The 19,679-nt window shown below is 42.6% G+C and overlaps 3 protein-coding genes across 4 annotated transcripts in view; 2 read left to right on the top strand and 1 right to left on the bottom strand.

Annotated features, from left to right (window-relative positions):
- Positions 1 to 19,679, top strand: part of LOC134285420 (uncharacterized) — a 446,116-nt gene that overhangs the window by 239,582 nt on the left and 186,855 nt on the right. The gene's annotated exons all lie outside the window — the stretch shown is intronic.
- LOC134285416 (dual specificity testis-specific protein kinase 1-like) overlaps positions 1 to 19,679 on the top strand; it is a 171,195-nt gene that overhangs the window by 7,116 nt on the left and 144,400 nt on the right. The gene's annotated exons all lie outside the window — the stretch shown is intronic.
- On the bottom strand, positions 2,739 to 6,007 carry LOC115266728 (uncharacterized). The gene is made up of 2 exons (XM_062846082.1): positions 3,728 to 6,007; positions 2,739 to 3,622 (listed from the first exon to the last, which is right to left on the bottom strand). Exons 1-2 carry the CDS (start codon positions 5,715 to 5,717, stop codon positions 2,841 to 2,843), a joined length of 2,772 nt encoding a protein of 923 aa, XP_062702066.1. The 5' UTR covers positions 5,718 to 6,007; the 3' UTR covers positions 2,739 to 2,840.

Below are 19,679 nucleotides of genomic sequence, written 5' to 3'. Positions count from 1 at the left end.
TATTGTAAAAACTCGAGAGGTAGTTTGGAAAAAAAACCTTAGAAAAACTAGGACATCTAGAAAAAATAACTGGGAGTAATCCCAGCAGGAAATATTAAGGAGATTCGAAGAGGAACCCTAAAAATCTCCAAGAGAAGTCCTTAGAAACTTCGTACGACATGTTGAAAGTACACCTAAGCAAAATATCGGAAAACTTTTTGGAAGAAACCCCTGGAACAACTTCTGCAAGAACCTTGCAAAATTTCTGAGAGAAACTTTCGGAAAGCTATACTGGAAACCACTTAAGAAATTGACTTATGGAACTTTGCATAAGTTTTGGAACGATCATCGGGAGGAATCCAGCGAGAAACTTGAAAAAATCTCTGAAAAACAATCCGGGAGGTACCCCAACAGAGACCCCGTGGAAAACTCCTGCAGACGTTCCAACTGTGGTAGAAATCCCTAGATCAATTCTCAGACATCCTGAAAGAACACCAAACAATATGTTTTGAAGTTTTTCTTTGGAATAGCCAAAATATGTTATCATTCGGTAGCACCAGTTTTACTCAAACTTGTTGAAATACTATCGTTATTTGCTGTTTTCCATTGGATGTTCATCGAAGTCGCAACATAACCAGCACTTATAATAGACATCCAAACCCAGTTTCAAAACTGTGTTAGCAATTTAATGGTCAGGTTAGATGGTCTGTGGAATTATGGATGGACTTCCTGAATGTTTTTGTACCGATTTTATTGCCATTTCTCATAAGAAGAGATTTTCGATGGGATTGTCATATCAATTTTTTGCAACTAACCAGAAAAATCTAAATATATTCTAAAGCCTATCTTTGCTTTATTTTTGAATGAGTTTAGCAAATAAAGTACTTGGAAGAATTCAGCTATTTGGTGAGATTTCTTAGATGGAGACTTGCCCATTTCACTTCAACTAACTTTTGAAGATATTGTTGTATAGTTTTTTAAAAGTATATAAATTTAATAAAACCGGGAAAACTCAGGGAATTTTATTTTATCAATTCTCAGAAATCCCAGAAGAACACCAAACAAATCTTATGACTAGATACCCTGTATTAACTGAGAGCTTCTTCTGTTAATGTTCGTTTTGCATGTGTATATCGTGTGACATTCATGAAAATCCTCTATGCCCAAGAATGTCAAGGAAATTCTCATTACGAAAAGTTCCTGGACCGACCGAGCGTCGAGCCCGTTACCCTCAGCATAGCCTTGCCGAATATATGTGGAAAAGAGGGAAAGGAGTGGTTGAGAAAAACGTAAAATAACTTTTATTTAATTCAAATATACACGGACGCGGAGATGCGTGCGCATCGGTCGGTAGCACTCATAGAAACTGATTTTTCTTCTCTTTTTGCCGGGGGGTGTATCAATCGTCCCACACGGCCACTCCTGACATCACTTCCGGCCCGGAAGTGACCACGGCTTCACGGAATCTCCAGATGTTGATGTCTTGCTCGGTCCCTCGCCATCCGGATCCAACTTCCGGACCTCGTATCGATCATTCGGCCAAACACCAACGATTTCGTAGGGTCCAAAATACTTCTGCTTCAGCTTTTGACCAACACCAAATTGCGTCTTCGGTATGGCCACGACATCGCCGAGCTGATACTTCCTCGATGGCTTTCTCCGGAGGTTGTAGTACTTCTTATTCTCTGCTTGGATTTGCTGAATACTCTGATGAGCGGCTTCTCGTAGTTCGCTGCGTGCTTGTACGAAGTCTTCCTGAAGTTCGTGCTGCAGTACCTCAAGCAGAACTTCATCCTCCTTGGTCCTCATCTTCACACCGGTCAGAAGTTCGAACGGCGTAGTCTGGATCGCACGCTGCCAGCTGTTGTTCAAACACTTCTGGACACTGGCAACATGACTGAACCATGCTTCGGGCTTTTCGATTGACAACTTCGTCAGCATCGGGATAATGATACGGTGGACACGTTCCACCTGCCCATTGCCACGGGGAACTCCGGTGACAATTGTGTGTAGCTCGATATCTTCGTCAGAGCAGAACTTGGTGAAGACCTTCGACGTAAAGGCTGCACCACGATCACTGATGATCCGGCGGGGATTCCCGAAAATGTCAAAGACAATCCGCAACTTCTTCAGTGTTTCCTCGGCTCCTGTTGATTTCGTCGGGAACAACCAGACAAACTTCGTAAATCCGTCGATCACCGTCAGGATGTAATTATACGCCTTCCGTGTCGATGGCATCGGTCCGATGTGGTCAACATGCAGCGTGTCAAACGGTACATCTCCCTTCGGAATTGGCTTGAGCTCTCCTTCTAGTTTTCCGCGCTTCTTCTCGCCGATGATACAAGGAACACACGTGGCGATACAGTCCTTGATCTTGTCCTCCAGTCCTGGGATGTAGTAGTCACCGTTGATTCGTTCTTTCGTCTTTTTTACTCCAAAATGGCCTTTTTCGTGAGCTGCTCTTATAATCGCCGACTCCATCGCTTGAGGCACGTAAACTCGTGGGTTCTCGCCGTCGTCTTCGTATAGAACGCCGTACCTGATACTGTACCCGTCGTAGTTCCCGTTTCGCTCAATTGCCATCATAATCACTTTGGCTTTCTCGTCGCTCCGCTGACCTTCAGAAATTTGCGCACCTACCGAAACTGAGAGCACCAGAACGTTCGCTCTTGACAGTGCGTCGACGTGCGGCATCTTTTCTCCGGGGCGGTGTTCCACGTCAAAATCGAACTCGGCTAAATCCACAATCCAGCGGGCCACACGAGCGTTCATCTTTTTCTTCGTCAGCGTGTCCTTGAACGCTCTGCAGTCGGTGACGACCTTGAACTTACAGCCCAGAAGGTAGCATCTGAACTTCAGGTTCAGAAGGTAGCAGCCAAAGCTTCATGCTCGAACGAATGGTAATTCTGTTCGGCGCCACTGGTCAGTCGACTGAAATAATAACAAGGGTGGAACTTACCGTCGTCTTCCGCACGTTGCATCAAAATGCCTGCCAAAGCGTATTTGCTCGCATCCGTATGGACTTCGGTCTCGGCGCCTTGCTGGAATATCCTCAAAACAGGGTAGCTTGCGAGGATTTCCTTGATGCGATTGAAAGCAGCAATCGCTTCGTCGTCAAAATAGAATTTGGCATCTTTCTTTAACATACCTGATAGTGGGCGGGCAACGTTGGCAAATGAGGGTACAAACTTTCGGAAGTAGCTTGCCAGACCGTAGAATCGCTGAAGCTGCTTCACCGTCGTTGGCATCGGGAACTGCTTTACCTTCTCGATCTTGGCTGGCGCTGGTTCAACTTGGCCGTCGTGCACTACGTAGCCAATGTACTCCACACGTCGTTGCAGGAACACACACTTTGCCCAATTGAACCTTAAACCTGCCTTCGCAGCCACACTCAACACTTTTCGCAACTTTTGCATCCCTTCTTCTTCATTCTCCGTCGGGATGATAATGTCATCGATAAAAGCGATGATCGTTCCATCACTGATTAGGTCTTTCAGCGCAGTGTTTATGAAACGTCCGAAAGCATTTCCACTGGTACACAGACCGAATGGAGCACGTAGGAATTCGAACTGCCCGTCACTTGTCACAAACGATGTGTATTTTCGGCTTTCTTCGTCGACAGGTACGTGGAAGTAGGAATTCTCTAAATCCAACGTAGTGAACACTCGCGCACCAGACAGCTTGTCAATCTGTTCTTCCACATTCGGCATGGGAAACTTGTCCCGAACCATCTTTCTGTTGATCTCACGGTAGTCAATGCACACCCGACGCGACCCATCTTTCTTCGGCACTACCACTACGGCACTCGCGTACTCGCTCTCGGATGGCTGGATGATACCGTTTGCCAACCACTCATCGGTTTGCTTCTTGACGACGTCTCTCTCGAGAGGAGCCAACCGTCGCGGATTCACGCACACAACATCATTGTCACACAGTTTAATTTTCAGCGTATTCGACGCCGTCACAGACGACTCCGGCTCATAGCTCTCGATCAGATTCATCACTTCTTCACGGTACTGATACGGTACGACAGTTTCGTTCTTCCCAACGTATTCTTCGATCCTGCGGATCCACTTTGCGTCGCATTCCGGTTCAATCACCGGGATCTTCTTGATTTGAACGCCGTGCGGGGTGATGGAATAATCAACAACACGAAAAAAATCCATCCCGATCAGCATCTTCATATCAATCGCTTGCTGCGGCACAACGTAAACAAGGATCTCGTACACTTCATTTTCGATCGAAATGTTTAGCACTGATTCCCCACACACAGCCTTCACATCGCCTCCGTAACCGCGCACTTTCATGTCCAATTTTTTCATCTGGGCGCCATTCTTCACCAACTCCAACCAGAAATCATTTCGGACAAGAGAAATCTCGCTTCCCCCCGTGTCGACGGTTGCACTGACATCGTGTTCGCCAATTTTCACCAACACAGAAGGATTGGCACTCGTAGCACTTTTCATCGTGTTCACTTTCGAAGCACTCTTCTTACCGCCGTCGTGCTGTTTTACTTTTTCGCCCGACTTTGGGCAGTCCCGCGACAAATGTCCGAACGAATTGCAATTAAAGCATTTCGGCCCATCACTCTTCTGAGGGCAATCACCCGCGACGTGAGCACTATCACCACAATTGAAGCAGTACTTCTTCGAACCAAGTTTTTCCGACGACTTTTTGCACTCCTTTTCACGCTGGTCCTTTTTCTTCTGGCCTTCGTGTGGCTTCGGCTTTGCGCCACTCTTCTTCTGCACCTTCTCAAAATTCAGCAACTTCTCCTTCAGCTGACGGATGGTTTGCGCCTCGTACAACAGCGATCGGTGGAATTCATCGTCGGTTATGCCGTCGACGACGTACTCGCAAATGCTCGGCTCGTCGAGATCGATGGAGAGAGCAATGCGTTGCATCTCGTAAATATAGTCACGGATAGCTTCGTTCGGCTTTCTCTTCCGCGCTGCTAGCTGGCGGTGGACGTCACTTGCACGGATGAAAGGGGCAAACTCTTTGATGAGGGCACTCTTCAGTTTGGCAAACGATGTCAGATCTCGTTGCGCAAACATAAATCGACGGGCTGTGCCAGTCATCTTCTTCCTGCACATGATGAGCTTCTGTTCGTCGTTCCACAAAGCTGTACGGGACATCGCTTCGAACTGCGACATCCACAGTTTCACGTCCTGTCCATCTTCGGCGCCGAACGTGTCGATGCTGTCCTCTACGTCTCTGAACGAGTACGGCTGGCGTCGTTCAGTCGTAACACGATCACGGTCTTTCGGAGTGGACATGCGTCGGTTTCTCGTCAGCGCCGTGAGAAACTTGCTGGAGCTCTCACTAACACAACTGTGTCCGCCGTCGGAGCTGCCGTCATTGGCATCATCGTTGTCGTCATCCTCGTCTTCGGTGGCATCGTCGATGCCGCCGTCGTTACCGCCGTCGTTGCGGTGAACGCCGCCGTCTGCACTGTTGCCGTCATTTTCGTGGTTGTCACCTTCGTCGTTTCGGCCACCAATACCACCATCGTCATGTGGCCCGTCGTTGCCACCGTCGTTGTGTTGCACGCCGTCTCGTACCTCGCCGTCGGCACGAACACGACCGTCGTTTGCAACCAGCGTCATATCGTGGTATGCTACTCGTTGGGCCATCTCTTTCTTACATCCTTCGCGAGACAGGCCACGCTTCTCGCACTCTCGCTCGAGTCTAGCTTTGGTGAAAACTTTGCACAATTCGTTCACTTGTTCCGCCATCTTGGCTTCACTCCGCGTTTTCACCAAATCGAACTAAAACCGCACTTTTTCGCGAATTTCGCGCGTCGACCGGACAATTTCTCGATTAACTCCTTCCCGGACGAGCCCCCATGTGGAAAAGAGGGAAAGGAGTGGTTGAGAAAAACGTAAAATAACTTTTATTTAATTCAAATATACACGGACGCGGAGATGCGTGCGCATCGGTCGGTAGCACTCATAGAAACTGATTTTTCTTCTCTTTTTGCCGGGGGGTGTATCAATCGTCCCACATATATGCGTGTTCTCCGCTTTTGAATTGAATTGAGTCTATTCACCTTATTGTACCTTCCTTCTACCTTACCTCAGGGTTATCAAATAATCGAATTAAATTATGTTTTTTTCGGGGAACTTATGCTGTTTTCGCATGTTTGTTCTCTTAGTCATAGAGTGTTTTTTAAAACCTATATTGGAGTAGTACGGATATTAACAGTCGAGGTGAGTCACTATTAGAGTATCTGTCTTCCAATAATATAGACATTTTCAATTATGAAGATAAACCTACTTTCTCAAATGCAATCAGACAAGAGGTCTTGGATCTTACACTGTGCAATGCTGCAGTCTTTGAGAAGATCACAAACTGGTACGTGTCAGATAAGACTTCATAAACATTAACACATAATCTTCAATTGGGACGGGGGAGATTAGTGTAGAACCGCATTTAGAAATCTAAGGAAGCCAAACTAGGATATGTAGAATTGTTGAAATCGCATTCATTAACATTGTCAGAGACAATCGATTCAACACAAAAGTTGAATGAAAGTATCATCTATTACTTTAACAGCAGTTGCCCCACTATATAATCGCCTTCTACTAGAGACGTAGCATGATGGACCCCCAAACTGGGTCGCCTTAGAAAATTATCTCGTAAAATGTTTAACAAAGCGTCACAAACGGGAGATTGGACTCAGTACAAGAAACCCCTGTCTGAACGAAATACGAAATCTACAACAAAATCGTGGGTGCTGACATGTGAAAACATAAACAGTACTCCTGTAGTCGCAAGATTACAAAAAACGCTTGGAAAAGACCATGGAAATGAGTTGGAAAGTGACGATGGAGCTTTTACCAAAACTCCTCGTGAAATTTTGGATTTAGTGATGGAAACTCATTTTCCATGCTCGGTTTCAAGTGTGGATTCCAATATGTAATACTATACAGCAGTAAACACCGCCTCAGATTTAGCTGATGAAATCTTCAGAAAGGCAAAGGTGGAAAATGCAATTGAATCTTTTCAGCCTTTTAATTTCAAAAGAAAAATCTGAATGAATCTCAGAATGAACTTCTGGAGAAGTTTCTTGGGTAAAACCCAGAGTGACTCCAATTCCTGATGGAGCTCCCGAAGCACAAAAAATTCTAAATAAGACATCTGAGTTACCGTCGTGCGGGGCTTCTTTTTACACTTTTTCGTGGTTTTTCAACTTTATGACATTATAACTTCCAAAGTAGTGAATGGATTTCCACAATTTTTACACATAATAATCGTGAGTATGTCTGCAGGAGGTATGCAAAATTTGAACTAAATTCATCAATAAACAAAAAAGTTGTTCATACACCAATCGGACACATCTCATATAGAACCGGATGGGGGCTACTTTGGACATTTTTATCTATAACAAAATTGCATTTCGAATTCCAGGGTTATTTAGAAAACTAATATGTACCAATACTGTAGTATACTATATCAGACATGATTTCAATAAATATATGCGTTTTAAAATGGTTCTGTGGTACCTTTGGTATTATGAGCAGCGTGATATTGCTATATACATAGCTTGAAAAAGGGGACCACCAATTCTTTATTTAGGTGAAACGGTCATTTATAATGTATAACGATATAAATATTCAATTGTATATGCTACGTTGATACATTTTGAATGAATTGATCAACCCTTTGAAATTTATGAACTGTAGAAACAGTGCTTACAGACCAAATGTTCTGATACGTTATGTATATTTTATTGGTTTATTCGATGTTTTTTCGCGTCCTGACAAGCAATAAACGGTATGTTTGAAAAATAATTTCAACCAAATGAAGGGAAAACTATTGCTTCATAATAGTCCCAAATACATCAAACAGATTTGAACCATATTTTGAATTCGAAAAATCCATATTCAAAAGTGTCCAAAGTAGCCCCACATTTTAAAAGTAGCCCCGCCAGAAAAAACTCTGTTGAGGCCTACTGAGATTCACGACATTCGTAGATCGTGTTCAAAATTTTAGCTAAATCCGATTACTGAAAGCTGAGATACCAGCAGTCGGTGACTAATTTTTGTCTTTGACTATATTTGGCGTTATTTTACTTCTGCCCAATTGTGAAACTTCCCAGCGATTAAATTAGTTATCTCCACAAAAAAAAAAAAAATGTGTGAAGAATTAGCAATAAGTTAAAATTCACAAATACAAAGAAATTAAAAAAAAAAATCTCCACAAAAAATATCGCTTATAATTGTGTGAAGACCTATTTCTACGAAGAACATATGACTTTACTCCACTTTATTATTACTTCTCAGATACATATCTTCTGGGTAATGCAATAAATTATAATGTGCACTCCATTCATTTCCCATTTCCCACTCCCAAGCTGAAACGGAAAGTGATGGGATGGCTAGAATAAACTATATGTACTACTATGGCCCTCACAGTCACAGTATGCCACCCGCGCCTTTTCATCATCAACACTTGAATGCGCTAGCGACTTAACAACATGGGCGAACAACAACGATATATTCTGATTCGAGTTGCCGAAATAAAAGGGGAACAACAAAACGGAGTATGCAACGGGCGCCGTGTAGCGTGGAAAATGCTCACCATTTCTAGACATTTTTATATTTAGACCGTCAACATTGTACCCTCAAGAACGATTCCTCTATCTAAACCTAAAGCATATCGATGGAGAGATCGGTTCTTTTTTTTGTGTTTCTATAATACTACGAAAGCTAGGGTGCTAATAGAGCGATACCGAATCACGCCCATAACATCGAGAACTGAGTGGCATATGTAGGCGCGCTTGCTGTGTGACGGAAAATCTTGGGAAACGATTTCCTCATCGCGCATTTTCTTTCCATTGCTTGCATCGTTATGATGTGAAACAACCAAAATCTGAACGTACTCTAGCGATACAAACAAAGAACAAATATGGATAAAACTTGTTCGTTGAAGACATTTTTAGTACTTCCCTATTTATAAACCGAGAGTTTTCTTTGTTGTAGGACAAGTTTTGCACTCGTATCTCGTCTAGCAGGCACGATAAATAAATAATAAAGATTCATATTTTCATATTACGAAAAGGTTTAGGAACGTACAGGAAATCGATTCCAGATACTCTCAGCAGGGTCCTGCTGAACAGTTGTCTTTTCATTTGGTCCAATGTCATTCGACCACATAAGTTTTTTTTATTACTTCTAAAAAACTGTGTATCAACAACAACTGACAAATGGTTGGATCTCTGTGAACAAATTTTGACCAGTGCCATTTTGCTTTATGACTCGGGACAGCACGCGAACGCTAGGATGGAAAATTTATAACCACTTGGAAAGATTTCTATTTTGGCGTCGGGAAGATCATCGTCATCGGAAATACAATTTACGACGTCTGAGGGAGTGGGTGTAAAGAAATGGGAGTACTTTAAAGCCAAAAAGAAAACGTTGATACTCTTACTTTCGGCTTGCGATAAAGTGGCAAAATCGACGTGTTCAAAAGCACTGTAAAATAGATGAAAAATTCCTGGAGTTTTAGGGAGTTTTACGAACTTTTGAAAGGTTTTTGGGGTGTACCACGGGCGTTTCTAGGAGCTTCAAGGAGAGAGTCTTGCGAGAGTAGTTTAAGAAACATGTCACGGGGTTTCAAGAACGTTTCAGAAGTTTTCAGGGGCATTTCAGGGCGTTTCCAAAGGTTTAATGATGTTTCAGGGGGTTTTAGGGATATATCAATGGGGCTCAGGGGATTTTCTTAGGTGTTCAATTCATAGGGTTTCAAAGAGTTTGATTAGGGTTCGAGAAGGTTTAGAATGGCTTCAGAGAGTTTGACTGCACTTCAGAGAGTTTCAAGGATTGAGGATTTAGATCGATTTAACCCTTTGGAGACGGAATTTTCACCTATCTGGATGCAACCTCGCTGGTCTAGAACACGTTAGTTATGGTCGATTTTATTGGCTGGGCACATATGACCCATCCGTCCCCAAAGGGTTAAGATACTCCAGGGCCTAGAACCAGAGCTGGGTAATATCAGTCATGCAGCATCAACGTCACTATTATTACAGGCCGATCAATATCCAGATGATAACAACAGGTAACGATTTGAAATTGTCCCGCATTCTAAATCACTCTCATTGTTATCAAAGATCTGTTGTTTTGATGGTTTTAGCCAAAACTTAAACTTTTTTAACCTTCACGTACCCGACAACTTATTTTCAAAATGCTGGTATTTCGTAATGCTGGTATTTCGTCAATTTTCATCCCATTTTTTTTTTTTTGAAGTCGTGCTCAATCGATCATAAATTGGGGCTAGTTTATTATACTGAAATGACCATGCAATATCCGGAACCATTCCGAGGATATTTCGGATTGTTCTGGTCAGGGGGTTGCCAAAAGGGCTAAAAGTTATTATTTCGAGTGATATTGTGTTTGAATCATCGATTTTCAGCGAATTTTTTGTGGCGAACAGTGAAATACATCTGCGAAAAACAGATTTGAATAAGTTGGCCCATCTGGATCCCCGTGACAGGTTCCGCGGGGCCTTATTGGGGACACTTCTGGTTTACATTCTAAACATGCCGTGCGACATATCAATCTTCATGATTTCGAATGTCTGGGCCAGAAACGATAGACTGAAGTCTGTATCAACTAATACGGCCACTCCGAAACATCTAGCACAGGTTCCACGACGGTGTCATCGGGGACATTTCTGGTTTGCAGCCAAAACATGCCGTGCGACGTATCAATCTTCACAATATCGAGAGAACAAATTGACTGAAGTATGTATCAACTGATGTGGCCGCTCCGGAAAACCTAGAACTGGTTCGCCGGGGCCTCTCAAACACAGTAACACACGAAATAATCATTTTTAGCCATTTTGCAAAACAGACAGCTCCCCACCCCCAGTACAATCCGGATATTACATGGCCACTTTAGTGTAATCAACTAGCACCAATTATGATCGATTGAGGGCGACTTCAAAAAAAAAATCGGATGAAAATTGACGAAATGTCAGCATTTTGAAATGAGTTGTCGGGGGTCGAGTACGTGAAGGTTAATGACTCGTTAGTCTGTCCATAAACCACATGATGTTTTTGCTTGATATTCCAAGGCATTTATCTAAACTCGGAAGAAATCTTAAGAGAAATCCCGGAATGAATCTTTAGATAAATCTTTAGAGGAAATACCTTTATTCTTGGAAGGATACCTGGTTCTTTAAGGAATACAAAGAAAGATTCTTAGAATCCCATTACACATTCCTTGAGGATAAAATCCCAGGAAATATTTTTAGAGGAATCATAAGATCTACTCAAAGGATTCCAGCAGGCTGATTAAAGGAATCGCAAGAGGAATCACTGGAGAAATCTAAACACTTAATCACGGCTTCGCTGTTCGGTAATTTTTCTTACTGAATTCAATCCGTAAACCTGAGGTTTTACCGAAACTTCAGCATTTCTGTTACAAAATAACTGAAACTCGGTATTTATCTCCACTTTTTTCGTATTTCGGTAATAAAAAGTGCTGAACACACAGCAATATTTAAAGGTTACCGTGTAAATTCGGTAACCCCAAAAAGTCAGTAAAACAAGGAACTGAGTTTTCATTAAAAACAGAATATTACTGAGAACTCGGTTACAACAAAATCAAAACATTGCATAGAGAGCGTGTACTACTGTCACTTGAAGTTGCCAGCCGAATCTTCGGAATCCAGAAGACCCGCCGAATCTTGGGACGAAAATCCTGATCGTCACGGAAGGCCACTGCTCATGGTAAGCGTTTCATAAGTAACCCATTTGTACGGATTGTGTCCTGCAGAACGGAACAAGGAGGAAATTGGTTCACAGCGAAGCTTGAAGCGAGTCCCAAGCAATTAAATTGGGAATTCGGTTCCCCAGAAATGCTTTCCTTGGTTTTGCTTATCGCTGATATTAAAAGCGCCGATGCTTCTCAACCAAAAACATGGGCTGGACAGCTTGAAGTCAATTCCGAAGAAATGGTCCAGTTTTTCTCGTCATTTCGGCATCGATTCCAGTATAAAGTGTTTACCAAGAGCAGCTGGCGAGCGCACAACGGCAGCGGATTGTGGCATTATACTCCAGCAGGACTTTGCTATATAAAATGTTATGTGACTTGATGTGATGGTTCCATCGGAATCCACCGAAGGGGACAATCCGGAATAATTAATATTAACTGAAAAGCTCAGTAAGTAATTGTTGACAAAAAAATACCGAAAAAATCAGCATTCTGCCAACTAAATGTTTACTGACTTAATCGGTATTATTTTGACAGCTCGAGAACTTCGTACCTTACTGAGTGTTCGGTAACCAACATTTTTACTGAGTTACTTCTGCTGTTCAAAAACCCAGTAAAATTTTACCGAGTTCGGTAATCAAAACTGAGTGTGTATGGGGTAATATCTGTATAAAATGCTGGTAGAGCTGAATTCCAAAATGCATTTCGACTTGCGGTCAGAAGATTTGTAGAACAGTTCCAAACCTTTACACGCCGTTTTTTTCCAGGTGGTGTTTTTTTTTTCGAGAATAGCTGGTCTGCTGCTTCAACTTCTCTCATTCCACGTTATGCCGGGCTCCATGCTGCAGTAATACAACACTCAATAGGTATACGTTCGTGGCCAAAAATGACCCAACTCAACACGCTGCTTACTTCACATTCAAATCTTATTTTCACTTTTCATAAAACCAGTCATGGAACGACTCCGTTTCTGGTCTTTTTGGGTAATTTCTCGGACTTTTATTTGTTGAGTTCTGAAAGTATGCGCAAGTCGCCAATTGTTTTTGATGCGATTTATACTACTACCTATTCTGAATGATATTAATCTGACTGCAATAATTGGCTTCTTTAGTAGTGGTGGTGAGAGAATTCCATATTCATAATTTCTGGCATGCTGGGCTGAAATCCAAATTTTCTTGAATTTTGATGTCCGGAGCCTATTTAAGAATCAATTTCAGGTTTGTATGGGATTTATCGTTGGATTTTGTACTGGGCGGAGCTGTCGAGCAGTTGTTCAGCTGTCAAAAGGTAATATCAAAAAATCTCATTCAAAGGGGGGGGGGGGAAGTTGATCACTTTTCCTCTATACTATTCAATAAAATCAGATGCAATGCATATGATTTCAAACAAATATTTTTTCAACACGTACTGAAGGGATCTCCTTCAAGCTCCATTAACGAAATTGCTACATTTTGTAAAAAATGTTCAAATGGAAAAATTTGAAAACTTTCAATCTGGGGTTAAGCTAATCTGCCAATGGCATAGCATGCTAAGATTGTAAAGATATTAAACAAGCTAAATTTGATGATTCTGAATCTGAATAAGTTTTCAAAATTCTTACAACTGGTGTATTTTGTATGTTAAAAATAGAATGAAATTTAGTAAGTTACAGAATGACACACATAAAACGCCTTCTTCTTCTTTTTCTTTTTCTGACGTATGGCTCTGCGTTCCCACTAGAACTTGGCTTGCCTCTCTCCAACTTATTATTCACAGTTATTAATTTAAGGTCTTTCTTTGCCTGCCATTGCATGGATGTTGTATATTGTGAGGCAACTTCAATAATACACTATGCCCAGGGAGTCGAGAAAATTCTCCCGACCGGAACGGGAATCAGATTGGCGATCTATAGCCTTATCCACTAAGCTGGCTGGTATCAGGTATCAGAAGGCCGGCTCCAGAGGTGCGTTATCCTCCATTTGTGACATTTGTGCCATCGCCATAATAATAGCCCATTTCATAATCTACCTGAGGAAAAAGGAAGGAAATAAGGGTAAGCATGGGGATAAGGACAGGTAGGGTAACAGGAAAAATACCCTGGAAGAGGGTACTAACGCATAAGCGTACCACAATGGGTTCAAACAGCGTTCTGAAAAGGGCACTGTAATAACGCATAAAGCGAAAGAGAGCCTATAGCTCTTTACCACAGTGTGTTAAGAACAATAGAATATCCTGAATATTCAGGTCTCTGAAGTCAGTTTCACTTAATAAGTCTCTCTCTCTTCTTGGCGTAACGTCCTCATTGAGACAAAGCCTGCTTCTCAGCTCAGCTTAGTGTTCTATGAGCACTTCCACAGTTATTAACTGAGAGCTTCCTCTGCCAATGACCTTTTTGCATGCGTATATCGTGTGGCAGGCACGAAGATACTCTATGCCCAAGGAAGTCAAGGAAATTTCTTTTACGAAAAGATCCTGGACCGACCGGGAATCGAACCCGTCACCCTCAGCATGGTCATGCTGAATACCCGTGCGTTTACCGCCTCGGCTATATGGGTCCTAATAAGTGTTAATAATAACTTAATAAGTGTTAATACTCGGAAATGCAGTTGCGCAAAAACTGCACAGTTACATATCAAATGATACGAAGATCCATAATCGGATCCACAGCTATCACATGCAAATGAATCAGCTTGCTGAATATTCGCCATGTGATAGCTGAGTCAGCAGTGGTCAGTCAATGCTTTGACCTGAATGCTGCAATTCTACTTTGACAGATTTGTAAGATACTTCGCCATCCTTGGAGATGGTTCAGTACAATACAATTTGGTTTGACGACATGACTCCATACTATTCCAGTATTGCCTGTGTTGAGTAGCAGCCCAGGTGTGAATCTGAAGCTTTACCCAACACTTCGATATCGGAATAGCTGGCTCAGGGCCAATGCAGTCATGTGATGCTCCAGTGCGAGCTAACTCATCAGCCAATTCATTTCCAGCGATGGAAGAATGGCCAGACACCGATACAAGGTGAACAGCGTTTGCTGAATTCAGCTCCTCGATTTGAGTTCTACAAGCGATAACTATCTTCGACCTGGAGTTGGCCGAAACAAGTGCTTTAATAGCAGCCTGGCTATCTGAACAGAAGTATATTACTTTACCCATTACGTGCTGCTGAAGTGCTGATTGCACTCCGCATATAAGAGCAAAGATTTCGGCCTGTCTACCAAGTAAGGAAGACTGATGCAACCTTAGCTCACGAGAATAAACACCAGCACCTACTCGACTTTCGAGAAAAGAGCCATCAGTGTAACATACGATGCCGTCTGAAATATTTTTTCTAGATATCCGGATGTCCACTCTTCCCGGGAAGGAAATTTCTTGGAAAATGTCCTATATGGGAAATTACAAGCAATTGTGAGATCACTTGGAGCAAGGACAATTTTGTCCCAATTCACCAAAAGTGGAAACAACGAGGTGTGTGTTGATGTGCGGTTCACAGGAGTTTCCTCTAGTAGACCGAGTACCCGTAACCGGTAAGTGCAAGAAAGGGCTTCTTGTTTGAGATGAATGTGTAGTGGGGCAACGTCAAAGAGAACTTCTAGCGCTGCCGTAGGAGTTGAAGAGAACGCTCCAGACATCGCCATTAAGCACATCCTTTGGAGATGGCCTAATTTCGATTGGACCGTTCTCACTTCACCCTTTTGCCACCACACAAGACATCCATAAGCCAATATTGGCCGAACCACAGTTGTGTAAATCCATTTGATATACTTGGGTTTTAGACCCCAAGTTGTACCAAAAGTACGCCGGCATTGCCCGAAGGCCATACAAGCTTTCTTGATTCTGAACTCAATGTGAGGTGTCCAGGAAAGCTTGGAATCAAGAATGACTCCAACGTACTTTACCTGTTCAGTCACATCGATTTCAGAATCAAAGAGACGCAAAGGTCGAACGCCATTACGGTTTCGCCTTTCCGTGAAAAGAACAATAGATGTTTTACTCGGATTAACCGAAAGGCCATATTGGCGACACCAACCCTCAACTACCTGAAGGGCGTTTTGCATCAGGTCGAAAAGGGTGCTGATGCACATACCAACTAACAATGTTAGGTAGTCGTCGGCAAAACCATAAGTAGGAAAACCGCTATTATTGAGTTGCCTCAATAGCGTATCTGCTACGAGATTCCACAAAAGCGGTGATAAGACTCCCCCTTGAGGGCATCCACAAACACTCAATTTCCTAATCCCTGCTAGACGCAATGTCGAGAAGAGATATCGGTTTTTGAGCATTTGGTGAATCCAATTGGAAATCATTGGAGATATACCATGACTCCGTGCGGCTTCCAATATAGCATCGAAAGGCACGTTGTCAAAGGCACCCTCGATATCTAAGAAAACACCCAAACAAGATTGCTTTTGAGCGAATGCTTTCTCGATATCGTAAACAACCTTGTGTAAAAGAGTCACAGTGGACTTACCAGATTGGTAGGCATGTTGGTTCACATGAAGAGGCACGTTGGCCAGATGAACATCACGGATGTGATGATCCACAATGCGTTCTAAGCATTTCAGAAGAAAAGAGGTCAAACTGATAGGTCTGAAACTCTTTGCTTCTTCATACGACGCACGACCCACTTTCGGAATAAACTTTACAGTAATATCCCTCCAGGATTTCGAAATATACCCTGTAGCAAAACTGCAAACAAGTAGTTTTTTCAAAACATGTTTGAAATAATCAAATCCCTTCTGAAGCAAAATAGGATAAATCCCATCTGCCCCAGGAGATTTGAAAGGAGCAAAGCTATAAAGAGCCCACTCAATCGATTCTATAGTTACAATACTCCGAGCCGAAGCTAAAGAATCATAACTACAAGAAAAGACATCAGGATCATCCGAAGATGTAATATCCACACATCCAGGGAAGTGTGTGCTGAATAAGCATTCCAGAACTTCCTCATCAGAGGAAGTCAGATCGCCATTTGGCAAACGAAGTTCGTTCACTCGGAAATCCTTAGATTTCGCAAGGATTTTGTTTAACCGACTGACTTCATTCAAGCTGGAGACATTTGTACAAAGGTTTTTCCAGCCGGATCGTTCAGCAGACCGGAGAGCTTTCCTGTAGGCCTTGCGAGCCGACCTAAAAGCCTCCGAACCAGCCGAACGTCGTCTGTTCCAACACTTTCTACATTGTTTCCTGAGTTTCGCCAGATCAGAGTTCCACCAAGGGGTTCCTCTTGTGATCTTCACAGACCGTAGAGGGCATGCTTCTACAAAAGCTTCCATGATGAAGGTCGTTGTAGTATCAACGGCATCATCTAAATCACTTGGAGTGTCAATGGATGGTGAATATCCATGAAATTTGGCTGCAACCAAATCAGTATAAAGATCCCAGTTTGTTGACCGAGGATTCCTGAAACGCAATGTTTGCGAAGTAACATTTAAATGTTCAAAAAAGATGTAGCGATGGTCAGATAAAGATTCTTCATCTGACACATGCCAATTGGTCAGCTCGTGACTAATTCTGCTAGAGCAAAGCGTTATATCTAACACTTCCTCTCTAGCAGATACCATGAAGGTTGGGCGGTTGCCTATGTTAAGTAATGCAAGATCTGTACTACTTAAGTACTCCATCAAACTGGAGCCTCTCAAGTTAATGTCTGAGCTGCCCTAGATAGACCTTTTGAAGTACAGTATGCGATGACTTGTTTGAAAGCATCCGTAGGGGATGGTTCATCATGCGGTAAATAAACCGAACAATAGACGTATTTCCTGTTGAGGTTTCCAACAGATACATCGATTGTGATAGCACATACATCTCTGGTGGTTAGTTCAGAGATAAGTGTAGCAACTATTGCGTTGTTGACAAGCACAAAAGCTCGAGGCATGACACGCGAGTTTGCCATTTCATGTTTACTGAAAGTAGCAAAAACCGGGTTCACAATGTTTCCTAGATAGAAATTTCTCTTATGAAAGTAAGGTTCTTGTACCAGGGCCACTTGGGCTGTGCCATTTTATATAAGTCCGCAAAGATTGATTGTTGCTGTTCTTTTATGCTGGAGATTGATCTGAACTATCCCAACCGTAGCCACTACCCAAACTAGGTAAGATTGAACTCTTCGCAATAACAGCACAACGAAGAATAAAACCAGATCGGTATCGATTGGAAAACGCCAATGGCGAGGATACACAGAATATACTGTGTAAATCGCATAATGCGAAACCATATAGGTGAAAATTAACAACATCTTCATAATCCCGCCCTTATTTAGCCTCAAGTGAGACTAAAGACCAGCCGATTGTCTCGGTGAAACACATTTGCTCCGGTTAGCACAGTAAGGGCAACATACTGTGGAGGGCGCCCTGGTACACCACAGGCTCCGTTTGCGGTTAGGTTTTTATTAGACCCTCCTAGTTATTCATTCCTAGGCACGGTATGAAGCCGCATCACACCATGAATTGGGGGTAACCTGTTGGTGGAATCTTACCACCGGAACAGGCGGTCCGTAGTGTTATTCTTAACCAATTGAGACAATCGCTACCGACACTACACAGCTATCTAGGCTGATCGAGAAAAGAAGTTAATATTAATGATCAACTTTATACGGGCTCGAACAGCCGTTCTTCTACTTCTTCTTCTTCTTCTTCTTCTGACTTATGGCTCTACGTTCCCACTAGAGCTTGGCCTGCCTCTCTCCAACTTAGTGTTCTTTGAGCACTTCCACAGTTATTAATTGAAAGGCTTTCTTTGCCTGCCATTGCATGCATGTTGTATATTCTGAGGCAACTTAATATACTATGCCCAGGAAGTCGAGAAAATTTTCCCGATCGGAACGGGAATCGGATTGGCGATCTATAGCCTTATCCGCTAAGCTGACTGGAGACAAAAAGTCTGGAAATCCCCTAATAATGTGGAGCTTAAAATATAATCTAAAGAATAATAAACTCTGCAAACGATAGGTTTGTACATGAGCCAATTTTAGAATTCAAAATAAAATACTTGCATGCTGATTAATTTTCGAATCTAAAATCTCAGCCAGTTTCAGTTGTTGCGCATTCCTTCATTTCCGTCAATAGAGCACACTTGCCAGTCTTCGCTTTTCTCGCACCTCGCCATGGTGACGACGGTGGTGTGCTATAACAGTCACTTGATGTCCAGTCTATAAAGTCTCAAAGTATCCATTAGTGTGCTAAGTACCATGTGTCGTCTGCCATCGAACGCGCCACGTAACACAGATACGAGAGACTAGGAAAAAAGCTTTCTAGTGGAGCATAACATTCGAGGATGCAATTTGCATTCACTTGCTGTTGGTTATTGCCGATCAGTTCGAGTATGAACGATATGTGCTGTAGTGGCGATCGGCTCTTGACATGTCCGTGCATTCCGGGCTATTGGAGGAAGACATATGCTACGGCGGTGTGCTGTGGACGTCGTCGTCATCGTGGTCGAACACGAAACAGTCAGTGATACAATTTCCATATAATTACTTGACGCAGCATTAGGCCACTCAGTCAGCAGTGAAAGAGTGGCTTCTTTCCGGGGTTATTTTCGGCTGACTGACTTGACTGAGTGATACACATTTCTCCAGCGTGGTTTCTTTTTCGATTGAAACTTATGTTTCTCTCTTTCGATTGTTTTTGGCCACCCGTGAAAAGCACACACGAATGTGAGCAATTACACAATTTGATGGATGTGTGAGAAATGTTTTTTTTTTCTGAAAGCTTGTGACGTGCATTTCGAATTGGGCTAATTAAAGTATTTACCAGAGCGGGGATTACATAAAAATTTGCATAGTTTTGCGGAGGCTCGTGTGAGGCACTTGTTGTCTGGTGTCTGGTATTTTGAAGCTCGTGTTCCAATTTTAGCTGGAGCTGGGTAATTTGAGCAAATGTTTGCCCATTGCATTTTGAGACATATTTCATTCTTCTAATTTGAATAAACTGAATGAGTATATAATTTTAAACAGTTTTAAATTACTATTTGTCATATACGTCCGAAATGT

This window comes from Aedes albopictus, chromosome 1 (assembly GCF_035046485.1).
Source record: "Aedes albopictus strain Foshan chromosome 1, AalbF5, whole genome shotgun sequence".
Classification (NCBI taxonomy): domain Eukaryota; kingdom Metazoa; phylum Arthropoda; class Insecta; order Diptera; family Culicidae; genus Aedes; species Aedes albopictus.
This window is presented reverse-complemented; position numbering and strand designations above follow the sequence as displayed.